Below are 20,517 nucleotides of genomic sequence, written 5' to 3'. Positions count from 1 at the left end.
ACAGATTTGGTGCTTTTAATAGAAATAGACATACAGGTAATACAAAGAAAAACATTTACAGTGGGATTTCTAATCCAGTGGTAGTCTAAGTCTGAGCTGCTCAGATCAGCATAATAGTCTCACAAATACAGAAAGAAACAGACTCAGGCCACCGATTTGTACGTTGGAAAGATCCTACTCATAAAAGGTATACCTGCCCTGCAAGACACAGATGAAACTGTAAGTCAGTGCACACGTGCTTGAAAATGCTTCTGACTAGCAATGTCAAGTACTAGTAGCGAGACAGCATTTGCGGCCAGTAGATGACAGTAAATTTTCAGCCAGTTCCATGCTGCTTCATGACTGACATCAGAACCTGAACCTGCTAGTTTAAAGGCTATGTTGAAACACATATCCAAAGTAAGATTGCAACCACTGTCTTTCAGCAATTTTTATGGAAAAATTATTCCAGCTTATAAAGCTGTGCAAGCTATTAGACAATATATGTAACAGTTACACAAATAATTTCAAGCAAACTCAGTATTTGTAGAAAATGAGTCCATTAGGTCCTAGCAATTCTGACTTAATATTCTGCATTCTCTAAATTAACTGGATCAGCTTAGTCAGCCTCAGTCTGAGCCACAATGGTGATTCTTAGGACAGCAAGGAAGTCAGTTGCTCTGAAGACTTTGTTGTAGGTAGGATTAAAACTACGTCTCCTAATTACTACAACTGTGATTATGTCAAATCAATAAGTTTGCCAGTATTAAAAGAGTGCAAACTTGAAAATAACTATCATACTGTAAAACGCCTGTCCATCTCCATTGTGGGTGGGAAAGAAATTGAATAAAACAAAAATTACATAAACAAAACTATCAATAACAAGAGGAGATACAGTAAAAGTTTGTTATGTTTTATTAGATTCTACATTAAAACATTCTACTATTATAAATAAGTAGTCAATATTATCATCATGCTGTTCTAAGCTTAGACTATGATCCATTGTAAAGCTTGTAAAATACTTCAATTAATTTCTTCACACCTGAACTTAAAATACATTTTTTTATCTGGTTTACCTGACTTTTGAAAAAGAAAACCTATGCTTCAACAAGAACAGTCACAAAGACACTTCAGTGAAAACCTAAACGGATTAAAGACTATGCTTTAGGAAGGTAGAGCACTGCAGCACCAGTCTATTTCAGACATGCACTTAAAACAGCAGAACCGCATGCATGAGTGTCTACATGCTAAAGATGTATATGTCTTTGTTATAGAAAATGCATACAATATGTGCTTTCAAAAGCTAACACATCAAATGCAGTATTGGCACAAAAGAAAATTCAACTGCAAATCAGAACATGTTTTACCATGTTTATTGGAAGAACGGCCAAAGCAACTAAGTCTGCTTTTCTTCTTTTCTTCCATTAAGTCAGCCAATGTAACCCCTTCGTGTTACGTACATGTAATCCCAGCATTTACACAGTAGGTGGCAGCAGTTGCAACGCAAAAAATAAAAACGTGTCCATATATACCACACAAGCAATGTTAGGCAAAACAAATTGAAATTACCCGCAGCATAACTAATCAGAGCTAAATCCCTCACCTCTCACTGATTTTTGCATTTTGAGCTGAATTCGCAATGCTTTGAAGTCTACAATTCTAGTAGTTAAAAGGTATTCCATTATTCAACAGCACTGAATACCTGCCCACTATCAGCAACGGAGATGTACGAATACAGATGTTCATATATAAGTGACCTGACTTAATGACTTCTCTGGTTAGAAATTTTAAAATGCTGGGGTTGCAGGACCCTAAACTACATTTTTAAAGGATTATGTAAGAAGCTGTTAATCACTGATTTAACTGCCTTTGAAATCTGTTCCTTTTCCTGCCATAGAGAGATCTTCTGTATCCTAAACCCAGAGCTCTTCCACATCGTTGAAGAGCATTATGGTGATCTTCCATCACCATAAATCAGCAGTAATCTTGATCATCCAGAGGTTTAGGTATTCAAAGTAGGGACACAGCTGCCTAGAAGCCTGCAAATTATTATTCTGCCTATCTTGGGACCCAGCCCTACCTTATGCTTCAAAGACAGTTCTAGAAACACATCACCAGTATATTTGGACTAAATTTATTTCCTAAGCTTACGACAAGATTATTAACCTGGTGATAACTAGCTAAATTACACCTGACTCCCAAACAGGTAGCTCATTATCATAACTATGCTCCTAACCCAAAAGCTTCCCATGGAGTAACTGGATAGATAGCTTGTGCTGTCTCTCATCGTACCTCCCCATGCAACGTGATATGCAGCAGAGCATGTCTTGAATGCAAGGAGGTGGAGCAATTCAGCAACCCTTCCTCCTTTACACCCTGTTGCAGCTGATACTAAAAATGAAATTCCAAGCTACACTTTTAAGCACATGTGCACAAACCCAGAGGATTGCTAGGAGGTTGTCTGTTTGCTGGAAATTTCCACTCAAAATACATACGTATGCCTAAAATTAAATTCTTGGGATTTGTTTTAAAGTTCTTTTAATTACTTTCCTCCTCCTATTTTTACTCTGCAAGTCTCCTTCAACTCTTAACTTACCCTAAAACTGTGTCTAAGTTAACAGTTTAGAGCCAAAAGCTCTCTCAAACTCAACAACTATGCAAACAAGCATTTTTGATGTATGAAAGACCTATATGACCTAGAAGCTGTTTAAAGAATGTTGGAGCAAATGGCTCTTTTGCAGCATATTAACAAACGTCCAATTTGAACAGGATGCAAAAAGTTCCTGGGATTTCACCTGCTGACTTGCAAACCAAGTCCATCAGCACCATAGCTGACAGCATGGTTGTCCAACACTCTCTGCAAATTCAGCATCACCTACAATTCTGCATAGCAGTCTTGTACAAAGTGTATTTACTCCATGAAACGTGCAATCTTTTACTTCTCAGTCTTAGGATTTTATACTGGTACTCAAACCCACAGTTTATGTATTCCTTCCACACAACATTAGTAGCAATAACCAAGTATAGGGAACTCTTTGGCTTTTTTGCTCTGCTCTAGATAAAAACTCTGTTTGTGCTACAAATTTTCATATAGACATAAATTATTCCTTTCTGGGTGATGCTGGCATCAACATCAACCCACAAGTTGCTTTCCAGCCTCTCATAAAATCATCTTGCTTCCTTCCAGTTAGTAACACAGATTCATACCCTGCTTTTATTGCGAACTAAAGGACTAATAAAATTCTGAAACTCAAAAATATAAAGATTTTAAAAAACTTAACTACATGCAATACAGAGGTAAGTTTAAAAACAAATACCTCCATATCACACCACGTAATTTTCACTATTTTACTACTTCTGAAAGTACTATGGTTTAAAAGAACAGTTCACAATAAATTAGCAGCACTAGGAGAAATAGAACAGTAATAATGTATTATTTCAACACAGAAAGTAATATTCTGAGTTGCCTTTGACAAACCACTTATAGATGTATTTTCTTATATAAACTCAAGGGTATCTAAATGAATAAATATCATGACTTTGCAGAGTATCACATGAATAATAAGGTGCTAATAAGTGTTAGTATATATATTGAAATTTGGACTTTAATCTTACGTTTAATATTAAATCATAAACTATATCCTGAATCCATGTTCTCATTTATGTACAGCACTAAAAGTTCTCATGAAAATTTTAACCACTACTATGTAAACGTGGCTAAGAGGCTAAAATAACCTCTACTATATTATGACATTAAAATACTGCTGTTACTCAAAATTTCTGATATAGAGAAATAGATTATAACTTTTACAATTGTTGCAATATCATGAAGCTAACTTGTTCCTTTATGTTAGGACTCAGGTCAGAAGCACTCAAGGGCCACTAAGGCATGAATTACCTTTCCCATAATACACTATACACTACTATCAAATAAACACATTGTAAGTAAGTGATAATTATATTTCCTAGTGTTGAACAAAAATCCCACAAGATTTCATTTATTTCACGCTCAATTAATACATCTAGTAAAAAAGATTATACATATAATTTTCTTGAATATCAGAAAAAAAGATCCAGAACATCATTTCCCTACTTCAAAACTCAAAAAAAATCCTCACTGTTAGCACAAGGTTATTTCTTGACTGTAGTTTTGGACGTATTTTTTAAGCTTTTTATATTATTATTGTTTCTATTGCATGCACCTACAAGCACACACATATTCTTCTTGACTAAGAATTTATGATGATAGTTGGTGGCACATAGCTTGTATGCACTAACTTTTTACAGAACACAAATAAAGCAAATTTTTTAAGTCTCAGTAGTGACTGAGTGCAGACAATGACTTGTACATGGACAGCTCAGAGCAGAATTTTGTTGTAAGATTCTGAATTATCTTCCATGACTAAGTACCAATATATTAACGGACATGATTGCTCTGCTAACGAACACTTTTGCAAACTGGAAATCTGAAAGCGACATCAGATAGGCTGCATTCACCCGTGTAACACCCTTAAAAGCAGTCAAACTGTCCCACACAGTAAAGAAGTACAGAGTAAAGAAAACGTACTGTTCCGCTTGCCTTCTTCATCCACCTCTTCATCGTTCTCAGGGTCAATGTCTTCTGCCTGTGTAATCCAGTCTAAATATCCCTTCAGATCTTCTTCAAGCTGCTGTTTTTCACGTAGTTTCTGGAAGTCCCCTCGGGCCTTGGCTTTTTCTCTTTCCTTAGAAAATTCTCTATCAAATTCAGATAAAGCAGAAAAAAATACTGATTACCAAACTCCCAGGCATTTTGACCTAGGTCTCAACATTGCAGAATAACATACTGACATAGAAAATGAACTGAACAAACTACACCGAAGATTTGAGAGCTTCTTTGAAAACGAGATGGTGCAAAGAAGTCATGGTAAATCCCTATCATATTACATCAAAACTTTCAGAGCCTTTATGATTTAATTGAAAATTAAGCAGTATTCTTGACTCTTCCCATACTGGAAAAGTCCCCCCCATTTAGTTATGTGCTCTTCTGTACAGATTTTAAAACCAGTTTTATCTAATGGCTAGGAAGAGAAATTGACTTGCTGTAGTGAAGTAATTTCAGAGAGGTGAGTATTAGTTTCAGTAAAAAGGAAATTCTGGCAGCCAGTTCTAAAATCCTTCCTCCTCCAACCACGGTTTATTGGCTATGTCCAAACATACTTATTTTAGTGCGTGGTTCACAGAATTCCACTAATAATCTCTCTCTTAATTACATCATGCACAGACACCTGTGCTGTTTCAGATCTGGATGTTTTGCCCTTTTGCTCTCTGTAAAAGAACCTAGAAATCCTGTTCTCACAGATCAGAAATCATCCTTTCATATAAATTGAATCCTCATTCTCATTGCCCCAGTCTCAAGACAATGTACTTGACTGTCTGTCTAGTTTAGCTTCCTGATTTGGGTCAATCCCTAAATTATCATGGAATGATAATTAAAATAATTAAGTCATGCTCTTTGAGAAGGAGGTTGGACACAATAGCCTACTGAGGCCTCTTCCAACCTGAGTTACCTCATGAATCTATGATTCCCTTAATGATATATGACTCGACAATTATCAAGTAACTTCTTGCACCGCAGCATTTCATATGCCGACATTATTACAACATTTGGTGTGATGCACAGCTCCAAACACGTAACTCCCTACGCTAGAAGGATCAAACATTTTCCGATTTATCTGAATATCAATATGTATGATTAGGGGTAGGCAAGCATCTTTTGAACTGTATTGTAACTACATACTGATTCAGTATTTAAAATTAAGCTTGTTCTAACTCGTTAATCTTATGATAGAGTTGAAATTAAACCTAAAAAATGGTTATAGTAATTTCATTTACTATGAATTTGCAACCCCTTTATTTATTGTGAACTTTCACTTGAAAATATTCCCTAATTAATACACTTTCAAGGGGAAATTAAAGCACTCAATAATATCCTTTTTCCAATGGAAAAATATTAGCAAATTAGTGTAAGACTTGCAAAATATTTTAACAAGGTGAACACAATTATCAATGATGTTGCCCTGCTAACAAAATATAGCAGAATAATAGAAAGTCTCATATTTTTTCAACACAGTATTTCAGTTCAGTGACAGACATTACTTATTTGGAATTGCAAAGATATAATCTCTCCAAGTTTTTTTGGTTTTATTGTTTTATTTGCAGTCTTCAAACCCATCTTCTAAACACTACATTTCTGCTTTGACATTGGTAAATTTAAGAGTTAAGCTCTTTACATGCAACCATACAGATTCTGTATTTTTTTTTTAATGTTATGTTGCAGAAGCTAAAAAGCTTTCTAGTGCAAAAGCTGAGAGGCAGGCACTACATCTTTTCCAGTTGAGAACTTAATTCAACAAAAATTTGGTTTGGCATGTTGAGATCATCCTGTTCCATCTGATGGCACTGTAATGAAACTGAAGAATGCCCGTGCTTGCTTTGCATTTGCTATCCTTCACCTAGCATCCAAGGACCAAGTCCTTCAAAAGGCCATCTCTTCAGAAAAACGCTCATGAAAGAGAGAGAGTTCAACAAATCTCTCTGAGGAATAATTGCTTTTTTAAAAAAACAAACCAAAAAAATTTCATTGTTTTGGCAGAAGATGTCACAAGCCTATAAGAAATTGGTTGGTTTATGGAATGCTGGGTTTAAGCTTCTCTCAGAGAAAGTATCAAAGAGACCATCCTTTACATCTGATTGAGGCAACATATTTGTGACTCTCATTCCATAGGCAGTATCTTTGGAAAAAAAGCTATCATGGCATAGTATGAAATCAGAAGTAACAACCGTTGCTAGCTTTTACTAAGTATTGGTGGTTTGTTCAGTTAAGTCCTTCAGGTGTTTTTCATTAGGGTGAAGAATACGCGATCTGTGTGGGTAAAGTAAAATGAAAGCTGCTGTTATTAAATGATTTCTTTCACTTCACTCCATATAAAAATTAAACAGTTGGCAAAGCTGGTACTTTCAACCGCACTTCACCCATGACTGAACTACCCTTTAACTTTGACTTTACATTAAAATGGCTGCACGCAGAGAATTAAACACAGGGGTTTTTACATACACAGCCAACTATGACCTTTCCCTTTAACACAGCACAGAAGTCAGACATTGTCTTCTGTGCTGGTTTTGGCTGGGATAGAGTTAATTTTCTTTATAGCACCTAGTATGGGGCTCTGTTTTGGATTTGTGCTGGAAACAGTGTTGATAACACAGGGACATTTTAGTTACTGCTGAGCAGTGCTGACACAGAGTCAAGGCCTTTTCTGCTTCTCACCCCACCCCACCAGCGAGCAGGCTGGGGGTGCACAAGGAGCTGGGAGGGGACACAGCCGGGACAGCTGACCCCAACTGACCCAAGGGATATCCCACACCATATGATGTCATGCTCAGCATATAAAGCTGGGGGAAGAAGAAGGAAGGGGGGGACGTTCGGAGTGATGGCGTTTGTCTTCCCAAGTCACCATTAGGCGTGATGGAGCCCTGCTTTCCTGGAGATGGCTGAACACCTGCCTGCTGATGGAAAGTGATGAATGAATTCCTTGCTTTGCTTTACCTATTAAACTGTCTTTATCTCAACCCACAAGCTCTCTCATTTTTACTCTTCCGATTCTCTCCCCCATCCCACCAGGGGAGAGTGAGCAAGCAGCTAGGTTGTGGTTAGTTGCCAGCTGTAAACCACACTTGTTAAATGCTGCTACAATTTATCAGTAGAGGGAGATACAATGGTGCTTAATTTCCATGATATTTAAAAGTTTTACTTTTATTTTTAAAACCTGACTTTGTAAGGAAGTATAATATCTGAGAAGACTGCATTTTCTTTAGGGGAGGGAGGAATCTGGCTCAATGGTATTTTTTTCTATCACAGTCACAATGAAGTTACATCCCTCAGACACACATATGTACGTTATTCCTTTTACTGAAATACCATGAGTAAGAAATTGGAATTAAATGGTATTGGAATGTAATGAGTTTCCTGTTAGCAGAACAAAAGCATTTTTTTCCAAGAAACAAGCTATTTGAAAAAGATGGGGTGAGATGAGGGAGAGACATTGGCTCTTTAAAGCTTGACAAAGACATTTAGACAACAAGATATCTGAATATTTAGACAGAGATATGTAGACATTGGCTGATCTCATGGAAGGAGGAATAAGACAGCTGCTTGTGCAGCATTTCATGGCTATGGACAGCACAGGCTGGGTCCAGGGCAGAAAAAAGCTTTTGACTATGTAGGCAGCATCGGTCCTGATGTGGTTAGACTAATGGCCTGAACTGGCCTCCCTGACTGTCATCAACCGAGTACTCAGTCCAGAAGCCTATGAAGTTGACAGGCTTAGGAAGTGGCACATTAATTGTGGTAAGTGGACTTAAGCTCTGTAAATATTTGGTTTCACAAATGCCTGTACTAAGAGCTAACTTCAAAATACATATTGCATTCTGGTTTCATAAAATGACCTAGATCTGGCATTTGAAAGTGTATATTTGGGGGTGGGGTGCTGTTCATTGACTAAACTGACAAAAATTGTATTCTAAGGGCTGTTGTGACTATGCTAGGATTCATAAGGGTCTCTCCACTAAAATGTGATTTAAATCACTCTCCACCCAAGTTGCAGACTGAAAAATCCTGAGGAGCTACTCTGATTTGACACCAGCATATGTGAAATGAAAATCAGGCCTATTGCCTGTAAAATTTCAGTTTAAAAATAAAATGGATTTAAGCAGTTTTCACAAAGCATAGGACTCAGTGAACATATGTTTGTCCTAATTTCAACAACTAGAAAAAGCCAAGCTTACTAGTGTCTCATATTTTAAAGGGTAATATTCTTCAAAATTAAGACTTTAGGCTAGCAGGGCTAGAAAGAGCTTTTTGCAAGACTCTACTTTTGAAGAATCTTATATGGCAGACCTGCATAACTTGTATAACACACCACCTTGTATAATACCTCTTGGCCTTCAAAAATATCTTTTCTTCAAAACAGCCTATTGCTACCTAGATGGAGGCAATTCAGTTTTTGATTTAATCACAAATGCAAATAAATCAGACGACCCAGCCCTAGCCAGCCTAATTTTGATCTAGTTAAGTATGACTAAAATTGCAGCATATGACAATATCCTGTAAACTGAGTAAAGCTTCAAATTGCAGCCATAGTGTAAATAACTCAGTCAATTGCACCTGCAGCAGAAAGGAGAGATCACTTGCAAAATAAAGCATTATATGGAGACTCACCTACATAATCTAATTTATTTTTAGTGATAACTAAGCTACCATATAAAATGCAAGTTTTATTTTTATTGTCCAAAAATTCCTTGTCTCCTTGCAGAAAGATGATCTCAGTTCTCTGCTTAGGCACACCACCATCATCATCATCAATGGTTGTTGAGGCAGAAGCATGTAAAATGCAGGTTTTGAGTTTGTGCTTCGATAGTCTGGGGCAATCATTTTCATGCCAGGTTTTTCTTTCTTTAACAGAGTGAAATAACTCCTGCTGGTATGCATCATCTGGGAATGGCTTGATGCGACAGCGTGGAGGTGGCAGCAGGGAGTAACTACTGGGACTCAATTACAGCTCTCTGGTTCTCAGACCTTAATTTGAGGCAGGGTCATATTAACCAAAAAACCCAAGACAACAATTTGCTTAAATGTGACTATCTGGTATACTCTCCCTTCTCTCTGTAATTCATGGACATAATAACTAAGACGACATCTATACTGGCCTCCTATCAGCTGAAAGTTCTTCCATGCTAAGAGCTAGACATTGTCCATAAGGGGGCTTGTGCAGCAACATGAGTGTTGCTGTATCTCCTGTGCATCACTAGGCACTGATGATAGGAAATAAACAGTTGCCTTCTATGTTTAAGCATAAACCAGGACACTAATTCTTCACTGGCCATATTACTGCCCTTCTGTGTCACTGCAAACGCAGTGAGAGAGAGAATTCATCTACTGCAGAATGCAACTTAGCGCGCACAGGGTCTGGAAAGTGTTATGCTAATGCTATATGTAGAACTGTCACCCAGACATCCTAGACTCTTTTATTCACAGAGAACAGTCACATAATAACAAAAATGTACTCACAGGAGTACAGTATTGGCCACCAGACTCACAGACGAGGTTTCACGCAGTGGTAACCATACCAACCAACAAATTCACAGAATCAAATCAGAGAACTCAAACTGCTTAAACTGTACAGATAAGCATGGACAACAGCTCACAGCTGGGTGTAATGTGTAACAGATGTAGAGAGACAAAAAAGGTTAAGTAACATCACATCTTTAATTACTGGAAATTTGTATACATCATTGTTACCCCTTCTTTTAGAAATAATAAAAACTCATAGGGTGAACACTGTAGAATTATTTCTGCAGGAAGAAAAAAATTCTAGCAGGTTTCCCTGAGCAAGGAGTATTGGGTTTGTGATAAGGAAACACAAACTGGTATTACCTACCCATAGTTATTTCTATATAGTTCGTTAGCAATTGACAAAATGTATATTCAATGGCTCCAGCACAACCTCTGTGTAGCAGAGGACCTGTAGAGCATTATTGCGCCAGAGCACACATGAATGCAATGGGATCATCTGTGGGAACAGCAAGGTAGGGAACAATTTGATACAGCGACAAAACTGAGATCTGATGTTTCAGACTGCAATTATATCTGCATATTAAGATGTGCTTATTCTGTCCTGAGCAGAGACCTGTTTGGCTCAGGACACTGGACTGCTTAGAGAAGAACTGGCAGTACTGAGGGTAGGACCACACCCCAGATTGTATTCACCCTACCATCATGACGTGGGCTGTCAACCAAGGTTTTGAAACTAATGTGGTTTGTTAACTGCCAGGAGCTCATGAGCAAGCATCTCCCAGAACTAATTCCTAAGAAGTCTTAGTGTGTTAAGTTCAAACAGGACCGAAATAAAATCAGTTCCCTTCAAGCTCTTACTCAAGAGTACTGAACTACTCCCATTGACTTTAGTGGTCTTTGGTTAAAGCAGTTGGTTAGAGTTACTGCTGTATACAGCTGAAAGGATTTGCTGATTATTGTTAGTATATTCGACTGATCAATCAAGGATAATATTTCCTTTTTTTATCTATTTGTGTTTGAGTTTTATTTTTACCAGTGACACAGCAATAAAAAGAACCTGCTTTAGCTCATAACCTGCTGAGATCCAGAGCTGAAGTCCCTCTCTTCTTTTTGAATTTATATTCTGTTTATCTATGTGAGAAAGTTAAATTTTTACCTGTAACAGATTTTTTTTCTACTAAGCCTTCCCTCTGCTGTGAAAAGGAACACTGTCAAACCCAGTTCATTTCCCTTTTGCTGAAAGACTAAGAAAATGGCAGTGAACTGTCATCCAATTTGGTGCATCATTATTCAAATGCCTTTTTCTCTGATTTTTTCCATATATACTGTAGACAACAGTTCTTAGGTGTATAAGCTTATCTGTGTCAACGTATTTTATACGACATTAATTGACAGATATTGCCCTGAGATTAGCATGGATGAGTACATACCCTCAGCTTTTAGAATCATTATTGTACATACATTGCAAATAATAATGTAGGAAATAAATTCTCTTAGTAACCTGCAAGACTTGCATGTAGGAGGATGTATGTAAGGACATGTCAAAGCTTATGCTTTGGTGTCCTTAAGCAAGTCAATAAATTCAACTTACAGAGGTTTATGAAAGTGTGTTTGAAAGGTCTTACTTGTTCCCATGACTACCCAAAGAAATACTAATGCCTTGAGCAGAAAATGCCGTCAGCTAAACCATCCCCTAATGATAAGGACTATCTTGAGGAATAGATTATCATGCATCATTAAAAGCCATGCCTCTTGATAAATAAGTTACGAAGTTTTATAATTTATTATTTTCTCTGTTCATAGTAAAACAGTTTAATGCATGCTGAATTACTGGCATATTTATTTTAACTTTCAACACACTTTTAAAGGTACTTTCAGGGTATGAGTATCTCGCAATTCCCTTAAAAAAGTAAGGTTTAACTTTATTTGTTAACTTTCTAATAACCTTAACTTCATAATTTCTAACTTAACTTTCTGATTTCAGCTTACTGTCTCTTGCACCAATAGTCATGATATGCTCTGGTCTTTTACCCTGGCATATGTGGAGGAGGCCTGTCCTCAGCTCCCAATTTCTGTGCCTAGTATTTCATGCCTTAGGAGGACACAGGTCCAGTTTATGTCTGTTACACGCAGTGTGTGTAACCAAAGCCACGTGTAAAAGCAGGCTCCTGAAGCAGTCCACCACCCTTCACAGAGCTAGAATTGCTGGGCAGCTCCCTCAGTGGCAATTTCTGTGCCATTCCATCAAGTCTGAAGTTGCCCCAAAGATGTGCTGCCTAATCCTTGCATCATAACCAGAGGAATTTTTACAAAGGAAGAAAAGGTGCTCTGGTATCTCTTACAGACTGAACACATTCCCTGCTGCTGCCTCAAAAGATATAGCAATCAAAATAGAGTATGACCGTGTCATGGTCACCCTGCGATTTCTAGGAGCTAAAACAATTAATCGGAGCCACATACAGCTTTAAATCTGTAATGTGAATGAGCCAGCCCAAGATAATGAAAATGCAAAGATATCTGAATCCATCTATGGCAGCTTTCCAGAGCTGCAAGCATTTTGCTCTGTATTTCCAAATATTGAAAGAATTCAAAAATGCAGTCTTATTGTGAAAGATCAGCTGACAGTTCCAGGTGTCCGGCTAGACTCTTAAGAAATTCACTGTGCTGAAAGAAGTTACCAACATGCGCGTTTTGAATCACATTTCCAAGCACATTTCCAGACACATTTCTGGAGCTGGACCTAGAGCCAATTTTTTCATAATATGTTTAGGGAGGAGCTGTTTGTCAAGTCTGTTCTCAGGCCAGAGCTACAGCCTTCTTTAGAGCCCTCTGTTGAAGCTGGACCAAGAGCCATTGCTAGAGCCCTTTCCTAGAGCCTATTTGGCTCTAGAGCCATTTCTAGAGCACTTTCCAGAAATAGATCTTAAGCCAATTTTAGAGCCCTTTCCCAGAGTGGGCCTAGAGCCATTTCTTGAGGTCTTTTCCAGAGCTGGATCTAGGTTCAATTGCCCAGTCATTTATCGGAGATGGATTTAGAGCATGTTCTGGAGCCCTCTCCCATAGCCCTTTCTGGCGCTCTTTGTAGAGGCCTTTACTAGAGCTGCTCTAGAGGGGTTTATGTCACAATGCCTTTCTAGAGCTGACTCTAGAGCCCATTTCTGGAGAGCATCTCTACAGCTCAGTCTAGGACAATTTGTACAGGTCATTGCTGGAGCTGGAACCACTTCTAGTGTCTTTTTTAAAGCTGGTTCTGTAATTTCTGAGATGGAGCTAGAGCCTGAGCTGGATCTGGAGCCATTTCTAAAACCTGACCTGGAGTCTTTTTCTAGAATGCCTTTTCCTGTAGAGCCCTGCAAACTGAAATAGCTTTTCAATTGAGAATTCACTGTAAGAATAATGTGAATAATACTAGTATAAAACAGAGTATTTTGAAAAAGCTAAATCACTTCAAACCTATAAATTCTCTCCATCCTTGTTGTTCAAGGGAATATTTAGAAAAAAATCTCCACAGTCAGCTTCCATGCAGAAATTAAAATATTCACCACATGCAGATTCCACACACACATTATTTCTATTAATTTACACATCTGCTATTAAAAATATGAACTTTATTTTTAAGAATGTCACCTTTAGCAGGCAAAACTGACATGGATCACCAGGAAATACTCACCTTCAGAAATGGCTAGATGTAAAACAAAAGATCTCCCAAATCATCATTCTCATCCATTTGTACAGTATCTAAATACATCAAGCATGCAGTGTGCGAGAGGCATTACAGAAATACAAAGGGGCAGATGGTCACAGAGTAACAAAGGAGTGCAAAGAGAATGAATGAATATTTTAACACCGCAAACAGATCAAAACAGCAGACAGATTTAAATGTACACAGCATAACTTGATTTTACAGGAAGTAACACTTTCATACAGAAAAGGTGTAATTAGGCATTCAGATTCCACTTCCAAAATCTGTATGCAAAGCCATGCTTTTCAAGTAAGTTGGCATAATTTTTGCATTCTTGAAGTTTGATTGGTTTAGTAAAATTTCACTTTCTTTGTAGATTTATCATAAACAAAGTTTCATGCTATGGTTTGAAGAGCATAAAACATAAAAGCTAATAACTCTTAAATAAAAAACAAAGAATGCACGTGTTACATATTCAATGCCTGGCTCAGAATGAAAAATATTGGCTTTCTACTAAGGCATACAAACACATCCATAGGATTTTACCAGTACATCATTTTTTACCCGTAAAATTTAGACAGGTATGTCTAAATAGAAAATATGTGAAAAATATTTATTATTTATATACAAATGGCATTTAGTGATCAAAATAAATCAGTGTAACAGTATTCCACACTGGTCCTTGTCAGAGTTTCAAACAAGTATGCCAGGACATTTTCTTCCCTTATGTACCACACATTAGTTTGGTACGATAGGTATCTTTCAGGAATACTCTCTTTTCCTTTCTCCTTCCACTCTCAATGTCAATCATCGGTGATATTTATATACCACATGTCTCAGTTCACCAGTACCATTTTCTTCAGCATAGAAAACAAAAAACTGGAGTGTTAGGAAGGCTCTTTCATGTATTTAGGGCAAACATGGATTCAAACAATTCATCAAGCACCCTAAGCACTCAAGTGACACTGCAGTTAGGTGACACTATGGCAGAAAATAAATTTAGGAATGAATGAGTTTATGAATTTAAGGAGAGCTCACATCACACTTGAAACAGACATTTCTCTTCACTAGAAATCAAAGGCAAGCCAGCAAGGGTTCTGAAGAGGATTAGAGCTCTACGGATCAAGCAATACCTAGAAATCAGTGGTGATTTCTTGACTGCACAATGGAACCCAAGGACCAGGGGACATCTCTTCCCCTGTATTGTAACAGCAGCTAAAGAACAACTCCATTTTCTAATAAATATCATACATATCATAATATTGCAAACCTTAAAAAGTATTTTAAATGTATGAAATCAAATGTAAAGCTTAGCTGTGAGGGTCTCTCTAAATTTCCAAGGCTTCAGTAGAAGAAACGAACATGTGCAACAAAATACCCAATCTGGCATTATTTTCCCCACAACTTATTTTTAAAAACATAAAAATCTGAAACCAATAATAATTCAAGTTATGCAAGGGAAAATGGGAATATTTAGTTAACTGTTACCACAGGACACCTTCACACAACAGGAAGAAAACTAATTGCTGCTTATAACCTTCTCAAGGGCCAGGGAAAGGAACTGTGAAAACCTAATCCTCTAATGACTTCAGTGGGAAGTCTGGTCACACAGCAATGTTAGGTAACAGTATCAAAAGAAGAAATAAACTGCACTGCAACTACCCTCATTTATCTATCCTTCTCTTTATTTTGTTTGTCCAGCGTGGCTGTGACATGAAAGCTAGGTTCTTAGTTTTGCAACAATTTACGCATTTGTCCCTGAATAAAACAAAGCCGATACGACTGTATAAACCAGATTTTACAGGGTAGATCTTGGAAGGAAGAGATGAAATCTAAAAATCAGCAATGTGTTTTTAGCACCATCCCTTTGCTTTTAAACATCTGCTTTGTAAAGTGATTCTGACAGTAAGGTAAAACTACGCTTTCCCTAGTTTCCTGTGTGCAACAGTAATCTATCACAGATAAATGACTTATGATTTTAAAAAACACATTGTAAAATCACTCATCAGATAAAAATGCTCTCGTAACATAATTATCATATCAGCAACTGGAAATTTTGTTTGATTGCCTGATTTCCAGGAATATAATAATGCATTATAACTCCTTTCAAAACTAACGTACAACATGGCAAAGCCCTGAATAGGGCTGCACACACAATCAGCAGTCTGGTAACACCATCAACTACGGTGTCAGGCTGCTTTCTATGCAAGACAGATTTTTCTGTTGGCTAATAAAGATGGCACAGCTGCCTAAGATTGCCAGAACAGTATCATTTGTGGTATAACTAAAAGCTAATACATACAGTTATAACCATTTTCTTTTAGCATTCAAATGCTAGCAGGATCTTTTATTTATTTATCAGAAAATATCTTCACCATAAACTGGAGTTTCCCAAGCTCAAGTGTGTTAGAAACCAGGAAATTACAAAGGAAGTGGGGTTGTAACCTTAGTAAGGGAGCTTTGTAAAAGGAAAACCTTGCAAACTGTTGCCATAAACTACAGTTTTAAACCATATTATACAGCTACAACTGACACCACTTTAGTGCCTGGCTAGAGTCTGGAGTACACAAACCAACAAAAAGCTGTGACAACTCCCACTGACAAGTATAGTAAATTGATTCTTTATAATTGATAAACATATCAGCTTGCTGGTGCAGGTTGTCACAGCAGTACACAGCTCTACAATGCGGGAAGCACTAAACACTTTGTGTCAAGGTAACCTAGTCATACTCTTTCTGTAAGACAGATCTTGAAGCACCCATTAAAAATTTTTTGCAACATGACTGGTAAACACAAATAACACTTCAATTACTCTATGGATATTTGAACAAAAGCAAAAATTGGGCTTTCAGAAAAGGACGCTTGTCTGTAACTATAGAGGAGAATATTTGTACAGGTACACTGCCCATCTCTGTGTGCAAAATAACATTTCTCCCTGCTGGAATATTATAGAATAAAGAGATTAGTGCCTCATTTAATGAATATTTTTGGCAAGCATGGTGAATGTGATGTCAGACAGATACAGGCACTAGAATCACACAGTTCAGTCAAAAGAGCAAACACTGGTAGGATGACAAGAATCTCAATTGCATGCAAAAAAGCCATTGCTGAGAAGCTTGAGTAAATGCAGAGGCCATCTTACAAGTAGCAGTAGCATATACAATGTTAACTCAACTGCTTACCCACTAAGTACACCAAGAACCAGGTTAAGTACGAAAAATGAGCCAAGGATGATAAGACTAACAAAATAGATCCATGGCCATTCACATCCTATTGCATCATTTACCTGTAAAATGTAAGGAAATAAGTTACGATTCAGTCATTCATTAAACAGCAGAGTCCTTTTTGCAGCTGCCAGATCACGTAGGTTTCAACACTGAAAGTTTATGGCTTATTCAGTTCTTAAAAAAAAAAAAAATTAATGAACATTTGTTTAATTTCTTTACTTACCCAAATTATGTTGCAGATGTGATGCCTTAGAAGATGAATTAAAATGACATTTAAATAAGTGCAGGATAATTATTAGTCCTTTTTATATTTTTGCCACAAGTATGGACATGAAGAATATATACTGGTACGCCTAAACTCCGATTTTGGTATTTGTATGTTATTTATATGATAGCTACAGAAAACTGTTTCTGTTCTAATTAGAAGAGGAAGAAACAAAGGTTTATTAAAAGATGTCACCACAACTGAAGTCTCACCTGTATAAGATAACCTGTGTGTTCATGGCAACTGAATTCAGGACTCTGCCTTCATGATCAAAAAGGTGTATGCTTACCCGCTCAATACACCAAGAACAAGATTTAGTACGAAAAATGACCCAAAGATGACGAGACTGACAAAATACACCCATGGCAATTCAAATCCCATAGCATCATTCATCTGCAAGAAATAAGATGATCTTATAGAGTAGATCACTATAGTAACAGCAATGAAGAGTCAGAGAAAAAGAGAATTTAATCATTCAGGTGAGATAGCATTCTATACATTCCTTCAGTATTCAAAGAAGAACAATACAGAAAGAAGGCACTGGCCACATTCACTTTGCATTTCTAATACATACTCTAAAAGAAAATACCGAGTGAACCTAGCATTCAGATCAAAAATATTATCAAACATAAATGGAGCACTGCAACAGTTCTGTTCTTCAACACCTAGAACATGAACTAAATTTCAGGTCTCACTAATTAAAATGATGCTTACAAAGTATACTGAAGTATTAGGATTTTTAGTTCATATATATCCTAGCTACGTGAATGATCCCTTGAGAAAAGAAACAGTAATATGTATCTCAACAGTACAAGCAATCTTATTTTTTCTGTGACATGGAATTTCAATATGTTTCTCCTGAAATACTACAGTTGGATGCAGACATTCTAAATTAATTAAATTAATTAATTTAAAAAGAAATAAATGAGAATGAATTTGTGTAAAAACATGAACACAATTTTAGGAAAATGAAAAACTGAAATCAAATTTTAGAAAGCTAGTGGAAACATGGAAATATTCCAGAAACACTTCTGAACAAAAATTATATCAAGATCAAGGTTAAGTGACGTTTAAAAAGTTGTTACTGGTTTGGTTTTTTGGGGTTTTTTTTAAGTAAAGTTGAAGTAACTGAGCTTTAAAAACACTCTTTACAGACTCACACAAGCTTTTCTATAAAGACCTTTTCCACTGTCTATTCTTAGCGAACTCATTATACCTATAAGATGGACTTAAACCACCATGGAAAACTAAAAAGGCCTATTGAGAAAAACAGGTTTTTTAAAACACAGGGAAATTGTTCTTCTGTGTAGCATTCAGGTGCAAAAAGACATTTTGATAAGTTACAACAATAATTCTGGCTTGGAACTTCTTGGAAAGGTCTTTTGTGGGAGAGGAATTATTCTGGCTTTTTTGTTTATACTGACAAGTTTGCATTAGATTCTTCTTAAGATGCTTTTTAGCCATGAAAATTCAGCAGACAATAAAAATACCATGAGCATTTGAGACTGGATATGGTCTTGTAGAACAATCTTTGGGCAAAACTTTTTCCTCTCCTGTGAATGCTGCTGTGTTTTTTGTATCTGAAATTTGTGATTAGGCTTTGAGCTCTATCGATAGTCAAGTTTGACTCCTGTCCTTTACATCTCTGTTGGACTAGACATATTAAACATGGGAACAAACGTTTTTCAAACTGTACTACTTATTTTATTTATTGCTCTATCTTTTAAAAATGTATCATAATCTCAGTTTCTGCAAGGTGGCCCTATGGATGGTTAGATATAAGCACACGCATTAAGTCTTTGCAGATTAAGGCCCATAAGCACTTTTTCTTCAACGGTGATCTGCAATAACGCCACTTTATACTAACTAAACAAATTTTCTAAGTAACCAGAGAAGATTATTTTACACAACTTCTTCATGCATCCTTTAAAATAATCTCTCTATGTATCATCTTTTAAAATGCTTTAGTAATTGAACTAAGGTACTGAAAAGTAACTTAAAATTACTTAGACTTGCTAGGAAAAAAAGAAAACTGCTAAATCTGTATTTGGATTTTTTCCTTTTAATTTCAATAAAACTACGTTTTGGAGAAATTAAAACAGAGAAGGGTTATAGTCATTCAAAAAGGCTGGGATCACTACCTTCAATTTTAGAAGATCCCAAGTTTCTGTAGTCCAATTCTGCAACAGCATATTCATATGGAAAATAAAGTCTTTCATAATGCTGCCATTCTACTGACCTACTTAAACTTAGTCTCCTGTGCAATACTTCTACCAATACTTAGCATGTCAGGTGCCTATGCCAAGGAGATCAATTGTGGTTTTGGGGTTTTTTTATCATCCATTCCCACTCCCTCAGAGCAAGCCCCCTACATTTGAGAAGTCTTAACAATACCCTATTGCCCAGACTGAATTTCTGCTTCGTCCCAGTGTATGTTGCCCTTTGCATCTTCTTTCAATTGTAGGTATCTGGCCTTAAGGTTTAGGAACAAAATTTACTAAATGGTTTTTTAAAATGCATATTCATAATTATTTTATTACTTTAGAATTGAGTTTGCTTCATAGAAATTATTCATATGATACAGGCAAAGTATTTTCTTAACAATAGCTGATAAGAGCAAACATTCTGATTAAATTTCAAATACATATAAAAGCATTTTGCATCTAACTTGGCTCTGCATCTTGGCTCTGTACATTAGGGAGTGTTTTGATTGTCTAGAGCTCAACGATTGTGATGATGATACGGTTGAGTGTTTATGGGTAAGGATGAGGGGAAAGGCCAACGAGGCAGATATCCTGCTGGGAGTTTGTTATAGACCACCCAACCAGGATGAAGGGGCGGATGAAGCATTCTACAAGCGGCTGGCAGAAGTCTCACAATCGCTAGCCCTTGTTCTCGTGAGGGACTTCAACTTCCCGGACATCTGCTGGAAATACAACACGGCAGAGAGAAAACAGTCTAGGAGGTTCCTGGAGTGTGTGGAAGACAACTTCCTGACACAGCTGGTAAGTGAGCCTACCAGGGGAGGTGCCTCGCTTGACCTGCTGTTTACAAACAGAGAAGGACTGGTGGGAGATGTGGTGGTCAGAGGCCGTCTTGGGCTTAGCGACCATGAAATGATAGAATTCTCGATTCTTGGTGAAGTAAGGAGGGGGGGCAGCAAAACCACAACCATGGACTTCCGGAGGGCGGACTTTGGCCTGTTCAGGACACTGGTTGAGAGAGTCCCTTGGGAGACGGTCCTGAAGGG

The 20,517-nt window shown here is 37.1% G+C and overlaps 1 protein-coding gene across 8 annotated transcripts in view; it reads right to left on the bottom strand.

Annotated features, from left to right (window-relative positions):
* CACNA1D (calcium voltage-gated channel subunit alpha1 D) overlaps positions 1 to 20,517 on the bottom strand; it is a 213,610-nt gene that overhangs the window by 94,055 nt on the left and 99,038 nt on the right. For 5 of the 8 annotated variants that reach the window (XM_076346263.1, XM_076346261.1, XM_076346265.1 and 2 more), the window contains exons 8-9: positions 16,958 to 17,061; positions 4,547 to 4,716 (exon numbers count right to left, since the gene is read on the bottom strand). In XM_076346263.1, the coding sequence (XP_076202378.1) occupies positions 4,547 to 4,716; positions 16,958 to 17,061 (274 nt within the window). Of the gene's footprint in view, positions 1 to 1,346; positions 1,425 to 4,546; positions 4,717 to 16,957; positions 17,062 to 17,556; positions 17,661 to 20,517 lie in introns of all 8 variants that reach the window. The other 3 variants (XM_076346262.1, XM_076346268.1, XM_076346267.1) reach the window with 2 other exon arrangements.

Source organism: Aptenodytes patagonicus, chromosome 8, assembly GCF_965638725.1.
Source record: "Aptenodytes patagonicus chromosome 8, bAptPat1.pri.cur, whole genome shotgun sequence".
NCBI lineage: Eukaryota > Metazoa > Chordata > Aves > Sphenisciformes > Spheniscidae > Aptenodytes > Aptenodytes patagonicus.
Note: the sequence above shows the minus strand (reverse complement) of the source record. Positions and strands in the feature narration are given on the sequence as shown.